The 12,178-nt window shown below is 43.8% G+C and overlaps 1 protein-coding gene across 3 annotated transcripts in view; it reads left to right on the top strand.

Moving 5' to 3' along the window:
• LOC122399496 (ankyrin repeat and SAM domain-containing protein 1A-like) overlaps positions 1-3,334 on the top strand; it is a 57,467-nt gene extending 54,133 nt beyond the window's left edge. For 2 of the 3 annotated variants that reach the window (XM_043400199.1, XM_043400200.1), the window contains 3 exons: positions 318-476; positions 772-909; positions 1,289-3,334. In XM_043400199.1, coding sequence (XP_043256134.1) covers positions 318-476; positions 772-909; positions 1,289-1,888 — 897 coding nt within the window. In that variant the 3' untranslated portion in view covers positions 1,889-3,334. Of the gene's footprint in view, positions 1-317; positions 477-771; positions 910-1,288 lie in introns of those variants that run through there. The other variant, XM_043400201.1, reaches the window with a different exon arrangement.
• Positions 3,335-12,178: the final 8,844 nt, after the last annotated feature.

Raw genomic sequence — 12,178 nt, forward strand, 5'->3', positions numbered from 1 at the left:
AACGTATTACACGATTCTTGAATAACGAGCGCGTCGTGATGTCAGCCAGATAGTCGTGACAGTGCCTCAAGGTGAAGGCTATTATCATAATTGTCGCGTGGGTGTAACTAATAACACAATTCATTCAGGACATTACTTCTCGTAAAGCGAGCCTTAACACGCCGAGAAAACGACGCTTTCTTTCTTCGTGGAATTACGCCGTGGAGTTTAATAATTACGAAGCTATCATATACAAATTTACGATGTATACGACACCTTTTCGATCCTCGAACGGCGAACCGTGGCTCAAGGTTTTTTTCTGTTTTAAAATCACACAGTATCTGGGCTCCACCGTTGTGAAGGAATTGCGTGGCACCGAATCGACCAAGAAGTCCATACAGAAGCTAAAGAAAACCTGTCGCGAGCCTAGGGTCACTCCTGATATCACATTGGCGATTTCTTATCACGGCGTTCGTTTCCTGAACACAGTGACCAACGTAAGATGCTTCAACATTCAGCATTGTTGATCCTTTGTAACACCGTTGCACTCGTACGTTTGTCACTCGATGAAAAAAGTATGTTCGGTATAATGGGTACCAAAAGACTGAAGTTTCTGTGTTCGTATTCATTTTGGGAATCGCGCTGCAGTAAAGTATCAATAAGGTAATTTCGTTTCCTTGTAAAGCATCGAATTAACGCGTACGAGTGTCACGCTGCGAGGGATTAACATGGGAACTTAATATGCTTATCGTGTCTACATACATTTGCATTGGCAATCATGCAAATCGATAGGATCCGATTTGCGAACACGAAATTCGCAACATTCACTGCGCCTGTCAGGACGCTGACGATCTTACCCATTTTGCGTACATCACCAAGGACCACGCCAGTCGTACGCATTTCTGTCACGTCTTTTGCGTGCCAACGATGGTGAGTCAATTTTCCACTTGTCCAAAAATCTAGCAAAAAGATTAAATGCCCATAAATAATATCGCTCGTTCCCCCTAACATTGAATATTAGACTTTCCAATCATTTTCAAGATAGTATCGAGGGTTTGCAATTTCATCCTTTAGTTGTTGATTAATCTAAATGCCTTCAAAGTCTTTCGTCAATGGAATCGACAATATATCAACACAAAATTATTTGATCGATTCATCTTCTAAGGAACGTAAATTATACATGACTCGTCACAGCAAGCGTTACAATGATTTTTCAAACAAAAAATAAATTCCCTCTATTTTCAATCGAATCCGACGCGAGCTCCGCCTCCCCGGATAAGTGTACGAGGCGAGGGGTCGATTGTTCCAGGACCAAGCCACCGAGGTGATCCTGACTCTGGGCCAGGCGTTCGAAGTGGCCTACCAAATGGCGTTGAGGGACAAATTGGGAGGTCACACGGTTCGTTCTCAGTCCGCCAATCAATTGACCGCGTTCACCACGAAATCGTCGGCGACCATCAAGATGTCCGTGTCGCCCGATTCGACGCCCGACGGTAACCGCGACCACGATCATCCCCCGGTGCCGGTTCCAAATTTGAATTCGACGCCGTGCGCGAACGTGAAACCGAAGTCGCGCGGCAAATCGTCCGCCCCCACTCCGATCGTTCAGTCCACGGGCCTGAATCTTCCGTTGGATACGAATTCGAACTCGAGCACCAGCTCGAGCAACACGGCGAACTGCACCTCGAGCTCGAACCAGGTCACCAGCCCTAGCGTCAACTCCGTCAGCAGCACGAACACCACCGCGAAACCATTAGTGACGCACGGTAGGTCCCATTCGGTGAACGACATCAAGCTGAACGGAAACCAGCTGAAGCTGGCGCCGATACCCGTCGACGACATCGGCATAGGCGTCAAGGACCTGAAGCCTGGCTCCAGAGCACCGATCGCTCTCTCGGAGGAACTTTAGATCTTCTCGATTCCAATCTGGAATTCGTGGATGTCGTTTGGGAAATCTGGGGGATGTTTACCCCTTGCGTCTAACTCGCGAACGAAGCTTCTCTAACGGAAGGAAACCACGCTTCGTGATGGGACCTCGACGATGGACATTGTTCGACGCGTTAATAGTCTCGCGAAGGCAAGATGGCGAGAACGACACGAGTCTTTATTGCCGCGGAAGGAAGAAGAGACGCGATCGTTGCGAATCACGCAATCACCGATCGCGTGTCCGCGGTGTCTTTTTATCTCTCTAACTTTTGTAGTAGCGTTATACACGGCGGGCAGTTTGTACGATTAATTTTGTACCGGGCCGAGTCACGGATGGGCCTCGCGACTGCTCAGGTAAGTGGACAACCGTCGAATTACTTTGCCAAAATCTCCGTACACGGGGATCACCCGGCGTCGAGGGCATTGTCAGAGCCGACAAACGCTCGCCCGGGATGGCAAACGAACGCTCACCTTTTACACATTTTACGCGCGCGTCCGCGCAGCGGGAGGCTAAGATGCCTGGGAACAACGAACTTTGATATTTAAATACACTTGCGAGCGGTGCTTCGTTTATCCTGGTCGCTCGACTTGTTTTTCGTCTACTCTTTCTCTCTCGATCTTGAGTGAAACGAAACACGGTGGTTTGAGAAACATTTTTCCATTAAATTAAAAAAGATTGACGCGTAGCACTCTGCATTGCCAAATATCGAAATTAATTCACGATACGCAAACAAGTAATTATGGCGCTTTCACTGTCCGCGCTGAAAATAGATAAGATTATCGTAGCAATAAACATTCTATTCTTTTTCTCGACAGTACTCGTTATTATTCCTGTGATATACCTGTGCTTTTCAATTTTGGAAAAGCTTTGAATTTTTCATCGTACGAGCAATATTTGTCAAAATATTTTGACGTAATTATCTTGACCTATACGCGGGTCGGTGGACAGTGAACGCGATAATTATACTCTATGAATACCGAGGCAAACGATTCTCTCAGACTATCGTAATTTTATTTTATTCAAGGTCCCTCAAAGCTCATCCTATGCACACTGAGATATCAACGCGATCGAGACACACAAAGCACCCAGTATATCAAAACTCCGCTCCGCGCGACGCGCGATCATCACGAACAGTATTATTGACTAAAATAGAGCTCCTCGACACCGTAGATATTTTCTAGTTTTACGCACGATGTTTTGTCGGTACGTAAGAGTGACGAACGTTACATCGATGTTTCGCCTAAAATAATTACAAAAAAAAAAACGAAAGAAGAAAAAAGGCAAGAAAGCAACAAAAAAAAAAAAGAAACGCCCGTACGGCTCGCGACTAATCGATCACACAAAAGAAACACACATTCCCGCGAAACGGAACGACACGGGCGAGCTGACAAATTCCAAATACCAGAATGCTCAATTTTGCTCCCGAGTAAATAATTATTAACGACTGATGAGACTCTGAGGCTGAATTGTTTTCTCCGTGACGGTCCACGGTAGATTCGTTTCTTCCACGATCGATTCCACCCCCTCGTTCGAGTCGCCACCGTTTTTTCGACGTTATATCACCCAAGACTGACATCCCTTATCTCGATTTTCTATTCCAACGTTTAAGCATTACGTATAGAAACATGTATACACAGGTATATAGAAACGTACACCGACCCACGCAAACACACACACACGTACACGTTGTACTGTTACAAAAGAAACGGAACGGAGAAAGGAAGCTCCTTAGTTAGCGTATTTATTCGAGTGCTAATTCGACGAACCTCGCGATTAGGAAACGAAACTATACCACGAAGCGGTACCAAATATCTATCTAATATATAGTTAAATACTCTATGGAGTCTGTTCGAGGACTCATTCTAACGTAAGGATTCACGTGTTGATATCGCGCAAGAACGAAATAAGATAGTCCACCTCGATGCAGATTTGACTCCAGGTGTCATAGTAGTGTCGAATAACGCGTAGCATCGTACGTAGCTCCGTTCTTTGAGGGAGCAGGCCTAACGAACGCGTAGATATTGAATCGTAGTGATACTCGAGCGTGTAATCGGACGTTCGATAACGTCGGGAGGGGACGTAGACGAAGGAACGAACCGCGCTGACGGCAAAAAGGTATTGGTGCCATTCGAGACGGTACCCTTTTACGCGCGGCGTTGGTGCTCCGTAGCGAAAACCAAAGATTGCGTGTATGTATATAAAGCATGATATTAATCGAGCGAGAAGACGGACGGATAGCTCCGGGAATGAGAAACACGAAGGCGTAGGCGGTGATACAGAGATCAGAGGAAACGGGAGACGAGTGGAACACGAGTTACTGCCAAATAACACACCAACATTACCGCGTGGCTATACGTACACACTTTGTATTTATCACGTTTACAACAGTAGAGATAGTTATGTATACAGGATTAAGCGTTTAGGTGTACCAGAATGGCGGACCTGGTCCGCGGGCATCGTGATAACAGTCATTTCGCCGCGGAGTGTAATTAAACGTGTATTCTCTACGCACCGGTGTACTCGCGTAGCGCAGCTATCGTAGAACAGTAGTTTCAAGTAGGCAGCATGTTTTCCTCGATGTGTCAGTAAATACGAGCTAAGGAAATTACTCATTCGTCGACGAACGACGGCTATTGTGGCACTGGACCCACGGTCGGTCCGTTGTTCGAACGAAGCATCGATTAATCGATCGGAACGGTCGACTGTATGTTAGTAGAACCGAAATGGCGCGGATAGTAGTCGAGATGAGAACGATCGTAGATACCTTTATTTTTAGTACCTTTAGCGCATCTGTGCTTCAGTACGTCCGTATTATTTAGTGTTTCAGTACTTTTGGCGCTTACCCGTTTAGATCGATAGTACGCGATCCGAGTGCAATTTGAAACGCCAATATTGGATGGATCGATAACACATCTTGCCAATCCAACGTACAATCTTTTTTGTCGTAGAGTTTCTAACAAAAGAAATCCTAAATTTCCTAAGCAAATATCCTGCAGGATGGTTTCAAAAGATCAGACGAGTCCGCAGCTCTCGTCTCTCGTCCACGAAGGAAATTTTCGAGAGAAAATATTGCGTGGTTTACTTTATTTCGCAATTTTCTCCTTTTTATACCGATCCTCGTCGTTCTGCGTACGAAGGCCATTTTCTATTGAAACATAAATTCGGTTACCTGAATACCTCCATACGCAGAATGTCGTGGACACGTTATTTCATTGCTTAGAAAAACATAGTATATAATATTTTCCTCGATCGAGTTTCTGTGGCTTGTGCTTCCCGGAATCATCCTGCACGCGTAAAAGATTCGTCGACGAGTATTTTTTTTTATTTTTCATTGCTCGAGCCGACGACTCGCGACAACAACCATTTCGTCCATCAACGAACAATACAGTTGCAGGCGATGCAATCTCGAAAGTGCCAACAATGGAGCCCGTTTTATACACGATACGCTCGTTCGATCCGATTTCAGGATCCGCGACGATTAGGTTTGCCGGATGCATTATCCGGGAGAACACGAAAGAAACTATTTAACTGTAAATATATATCGAGCAGTTTGTAGCTTAATCCCGTTTCGCGTATTGTAAACTACCTTCCTCGCATCGACGCGTTTGATTTGCTCGCCGAGGAAAACGGGCAACGGACGAAGAAAAATAATTTATTTCCCTCCGATTCGCGTACGACGAATCGTCGCGATTTCACCGCAATACGAAAGAGGCATCTATGTAGCAGTAACGATAAGTATTTATATAAATAACTACCGAGTAAACGTTTAGCTGTACGCATATACTATGATACGTAGATCAAACTGAGTGGTATCGAAATGGGTTTTCGGGACTCAGACCTGCCAATCGCGCAAAGAGACTCACTCACGGACCAAGCGAAGATAAAGAAACATAAAGAAAGAAAAAAAGAAAAAATAAAAAAAAAAAAGAAATCCGAGACAATGGTAGTTCGTAAACTGGTAGTTAACAATGGAAGAAGAATGTTAGACGCAACCGTCGGTGTTCGAAGCCCTCGTCCCGACGTGCTTTCGTTTCTCGTGCGTAGCGGCCACGGGTTATTACGATAACGATATTCGTGTCGATATATGGAATACAGGTTCGAGGTATAAATGTAAATAGGTGTATGGTAAAACTAGAGTGTCCTGCTGCGATCACCGTGAATCAGTTCAATGGCAACGATACCAAAGAAACGGTCGATGCAACTTCCTAATTGTACATTAGACGACTATGTGTGATTAAACTGACATTACTGATTATTCCTGTGGCTTTTATGTGTTGTTGATTTTTGTGAATCACCTACGTCTCGAGATCCTTCAGGCTTTCTTTTCTTTGTCTGCACTTTACTGTTGCTAGAGGTTTCAGGCCCCCGAAGTGTCTGTTACTGGGGAAAAATAAAGCAGCTTGGAAATCATTTCTTTTCTTGGGATTCTTAGTCTGTCAGTGGATGAAACCTGGTCTAAGAATTCCAGAATTATTTTTAGAAAGAATGTGATATGTCCTCCGTAATAAATATTCAGTAAAGATTGGTATACGCATGCAAAGTATCGGTGCATTGATAGCTGTAACGTTAATGGCACGTACGAACACTTTTCCAGAACACAGGTTCGCTAGAAACAAGCCGTCTAAATATCTTCTGTGGTATCGATGTAGCCTTAAAACGTAGTATTTGTTACGCCATATTGGCCATAGTAAAGAAATAGCTTTTATTATATAATTGATTATATCGAGAAGTAACGTTTCTGTCATAGTAAAAATGTATAGATTCTTTGAGACCATGTATATTTTCTAACTTCGGCTTGACAGAAGATGTTAAGGTGTCCCACTTTGTAGCCCTGCTTTCTCCTGCTCCTTTCGATTTAATTTTCTAGAAATCTTAGAACATGTCCGTTCGATAACAGTGTCTCGTAGATCTCATATTGTTTCGTAGATATTTTTGCACTCGACAAGCGGATATTTTAATTTCTTTTCGCCGACATCACAGATCTCGTAAACTTTGAGCGTCGCGAAGCTCGTACAATTCTCAAGCGTGTTCAACAGAGTGAAATCGCGCTCGTCCTGATTACGCGTGCGTTTCGCCGGGAAATACGATGTCATTAACGCGACGCTTATCTCAAATCGCATCAATTTGCGAGGTGAATTCGCGTGATCGTCCTCTCGTTTCAGTTTAGGCTCTTCGGTCGCAAGAAAAACGCAGGTTTCGCGTGTCTCGTTAACATTTCCCGTCGCTAGATCCCGGAACTTAATTACGCAAATATCGTCGCGTTTCGGATTTATATTCGCGATATTATTTCATTAGTCGGCTACGCGGTTCGCTAACTATCAAGTGATCCACTCTAGCCAAAAACTAGATTGTGCTAGAAATATGATTTGACGTTAAATTTTATTTATATCGCGAGCACAATTGCAAACGTTGAGTTCCTCTCGGTCGACATTCACGCACAAAACTTTTACGAACCTGCACAAGCATTTGCATAAACATTTGTACGTGACGGCACACTTTTACGTTCGTCTTCCTCTACGCGTCAACCCCCAACGTAGGAATAAGTTTTCCATAAAACGAGAAGTCAATTTTAGCCCACGTCCTGTGTAATTGTCTTTCATGAAATCGTAGATTCTTAGGTTGATACGTAGACTAACTTGCGAACTGATTCCGGTGGAAGCGTTTCTATCTCTTCTAAGATTCTTGTACGATCGGTGAAACTGAGAATTCATGTTCAACGACTTGTAAATTTCTCTCTCTGCACACTATAATCTAGCCAACGTTTTCTTTACGCGATTAGGTAAGACGTTCGGTCGCTCGTAAGTTTCACACTCGCACGCTGAAGATTGCGAAGATATTGTGCAACCAATTACTTTTAAATGTCACCGCAATTATCTCCGATCGCTCGCGGAGCGAAAGCGTGAAGTTCGATTATCGCCGAATAATTTGTGTCTCGTAATCGATAATTCATCGCTTCCCCTTTCGCTCGTCGAGCCGTCGGGAACACTTTAGATTCACACTTTTAAACGCGAGACGACTCTTTCGCGTTCGCGTAATCGTCTCCGCGCTCCTAATGTAATGTTCGTTAGCGGATTAAGAATATTGCGACTTTAATTCTTCCCTCATCCACTGTCGTTGAATCGTCCGTCGATGGTCCGTTCCCAAAAGATGCGTTTATAAAAATGCAAATTGCAACGCTCGAAATAAAAAGGCATGTAAAATTTATTTTCAGCCAAAAAGCTCAGTGAACGTTTTAATTATTTTACAAGAGCCAAGAATTCTTTCGATAAATGTAAACGCATCTTCAGGAGTCTGTAGGTGTCGGGCCTCCACCATTTCTATAGCGAAATGATTCGACCATATTATGAAATTTACGTCCATTTGTAGGACTCGATACCAGAGACGGGCAAAAATTGAATTGCATTGAAATTTTAAATAAAATTTTGCCCATCTTTGCCCGACGCCTACGCAGTCGCAGTGAGAAGGTTCACGCGTGTACAGTAAGAGGAACGATATCAAAAAACGAAGCTGTTCCACTTGTTACTGAGGTCAATTCTGTCTGCTATTTTTTGAGATACACATCGCGTCGTTGTTCTCGGTAGAAGCTTTTAATGGAATTATACTCGTAGCCCCTCGTTCCAACCCTCTCCAATCTTCCAGAGGATCTTCATCTTCCAGTCGCGTTCGAACGTCTTGCGAGCCGAGGTTTCGCGTTTCGCCCGAGCGTAAAGGTGAAACGGAACAACGCGTTCGAGGACAGAATGAGAGATTGTCTTTTCTGCGGCCGGATTTAGACGTGTACATAGCGGGATCGAGACCATGTAAAATATAGCGGACGTGCATATACGCGACGATGTAATACGGCGGTCATCGGTGATGGAAAACGAAGGTTGTAGGACGATCGTACGGATCGTCCCTGACACTTGGCTTCTTTTGCGTCGATGTTTCCCCTAGTCGTTGCGATTCTTCTCTTAAATGTCTTTCTCGAGACTCGATTTTTCCTTTGCACGGCCACGTCGACGCGTCGAACGTCCACGAACGCCGAAAGTTGGACAATTTTGTAGAAACGGTTCCCTTGCGGGAAATTTTCACGTTCTATTTGCATTCGCGGAATATATAATACGTATTATATATCGAATGTAGAATTCATTAGGAATGTAGGACGTAATCTTATCGAGAGATAGGACAGTGTCCTGGAAAACGATATGGCGGTCAGCGCGTCGACGTCACAACATATGCACAAGATGTTCGTAAAATACGATTTTAGATATTATGGCAGCTGAGAGAGAAGTCGAATCGCCGCGCAGTGCAATAATTCTAGAACTTTCTTTAAAATTCTTTTCTTCCGACTTAGTATGTGATCACTATGCGTCGGTCTTGTTCATGGGTGCATCCTCTTGCGCGGTTTTCTTCTTTTCTGGACGCCATATTGGACCACGGTTGGCTCCAACTGTTTAAAAATTAAGAATGCTTCCGAGGGTGTTTAAAGTGTCGCGAACTTGACTGATCGATAGAATTCGTAGAAGCACAAGAGCATCAAATTTCATAGTTTTCCATCGGATAGTTCTTTGTACTATCGCGTACGACTATAGAAAGACTGATATTTCGTATACGTCCGTACATAAAATCCGTCATTTTTGCATCCGAACACGCGCCATTTTAAATTAGCACAGGAGCTAAGAAAAATCTGTGGATAATCACTACGCGTAAGACAACGACACGAATTCACGATCATTTAGAAATATCGCTGCTCAAAATGGATCTTGGCACTAATGAAAATTAACGCAAGCACAATAAACGATTCTAAACGTTTTATAATTCGCGTGATCGTACAGAGAACTATTTTCCCGAACTTACAAACTAACGAAATAATTTTTAACGAATTCTATGGACAAATTAATTTCGTGCAAGAACTTTCGCGACACCCTGCGCGACGCGTGATCAACTATGTACAAAGTCTTCGTGTGCTATGATAACGGAAAATGGGGGCAGCAACTTTGGACAGGACCGATATAGATATAAATGTTTCATAATAACGTAAGCTCCGCAATGTTTTAATCCCTAACTGGCAATGCGATATCCAAGCATCGTTCTACTTCCACTTTGCTTCCATTTCGAGTTACTTTTACGCGCAGCATCAAAATCGAGACGCGCATTACCAGTTAAGGCTCGCTGTTCTCTTTGTCACTTCGCAATAAATTTTAAGCAACTGTCCTCGCGACTTTGTAACCCGTGCTGTATTCTTTGGAAATTCAAACCGAGTCTGTCTGTCATTCGGTACTTCCAAATCCTCGATCGAACGATGGTTCCGTGCAGGAACGCATCGTCGTGCGATTAAACTTAAATTTCATTCGAGCAAAATCTACGTAGAGTCGTTTTCAAATACTCGTAAGGAGAGAGATCCTTCTACTCTCCGCTCGTGTCCGATCGTTGTCGATTTTGAAAGAATGCAGCCGCGATTCCGATACGAATCGCATTATTTCGGAGACGTTATACAGTCAATCCCCCCACTCCTGCGTTACTGCGCTCCAAAAATGACAAATCGGGGCAGCGCTTGATCGTCGTGCAATTCGAGAGGCGACTCGTAGTGATAATAAAAAGAGAGACAAATGTATTCGCTGACGAACCGTGCGCCACGAGGTCGTCCGTCGTCGGGAATTGTCTGTTTCGAAAGGGTGGATCCTAACGAAAAAAAAAAAGAAGATTTTTATTCGACAGATACGTTTACGTTTCCTTTGATCGTTCTCCAATCGCGAAGATGCTTGTATAGTGCGAATATCGAGGCGAATGAACGACGACGCCGTGGCACACGGCGACTGTGCAAAAGAACGTACAAATTGAAAACGTGAAGAAGGGTAGAGGCGAGTGATCAGTGTCTTTTGAAATCAAAAGGATATGTGTACGAAGCTATTGCCGAGAATGCCATATATAAACGCGCTATTTTGTACCGAGCAGCCTGATTAGACGCAAAACTTCCTACGTTCTTGGACACATTATATTGATCATTGTTCATGTTTATTAGAATGATATATATATGAGACAGAGATTATTCCCTGGATATCTATAACGCCTTGAAAGAATAAAACGGATACTTTACGGGAGGACAGGGCGTTGTTATTAATCCCCGAATGATTATTTTATTTTTCGTAGTTTACGAGGGACCTGGCTTGGGGGATGATTTCTACAATTAAATAATTTATTTTAGTTCCGTTTGAGTTTCTTGCGGTCCAGTAGCCGAGAAAATTTCAGCAACAGACGTCGGTTATTTCGCCCTGAAGTTATTGTAGACAGATTGCGGACAGATCCTAATGGAAAAACAAGTTTCTCGGAACTAGATTCGCGGTGAAGATCGGTCGAAACGTTCCCGGTATCAAATTAGCATTGTTAGTCGCCGAACCGATAGCAAACTACGTGCTTTGTACAATTTCTTCGGCGTTCTTCCAGTCGGCGGGACGGGCCCCGCAAGGTAAGCAGCCAGTTTGGCGAAGATGCTAATTAACCAAGTTTCAGTCTTAACAAAGTTTTTCGATTAGCCGGTAAATTGTTATACGATGCGGGCTCGTTGCCGCGGCTGGCTCGTTATTATCTTCCCAAACAAACCTGAAATCGTACGGTGAAACGCGGGAAAATAATGTGCCGAGCTACGGAGCAAGTTTCGTCGTTAAAATTGCCAGCGGACTGTTACGCCCGCTGTCTTTGGCGATTCCAAACGAACCACGTGTCCCGCCCACGCCGCGGAATTCTATTCCGTTCGATCGGGTTTTATTTCACGGGGAACTTTTTGTTTCCCTTCGAAAGCGTTCCTTTCGAAACGAACCTCCTCGAATTTCCGTTTCATTACCCTTTAAAGCGCACCGGTAATCTGTTTTCAAAGACGAGAACGGACAGCATTTAATTAAAAGTCGGGGCTCGAAGCAATTTCTCCGATTCCGATTCCGATGCTGCCTAATTCGTGGCGACCATACATTGCGCAATAAGCGTTCCTCCTTTGCAATTCGTAATTTAGGAATTTGAGACTTTGTAGCACGAGTGGTGACATTAACCCCTTCCCGTTCTTTAACCAGTCTGACTCGTGACGAAGATTTTGGCCCAAACATAAATATCAGAAATAACGATCGTGATTGAGTTTTAGTTCCTATCGATACGCCGCAATAGTTGGTCAAGATTCTTGTAATCTCTGTTACAAAACAGTTTAGCATCAGTCCGGTCGATTTTTGGATTTCGTCGAGCTAAATGCCACGGGAAGGGGTTAATAAACAATCGTACCGCGAGATAGTAGGAAATAAAGAACAG

Source organism: Colletes gigas, unplaced genomic scaffold, assembly GCF_013123115.1.
Source record: "Colletes gigas isolate AHSC1104 unplaced genomic scaffold, ASM1312311v1 Colletes_gigas_Sc00013, whole genome shotgun sequence".
NCBI classification, from domain to species: domain Eukaryota; kingdom Metazoa; phylum Arthropoda; class Insecta; order Hymenoptera; family Colletidae; genus Colletes; species Colletes gigas.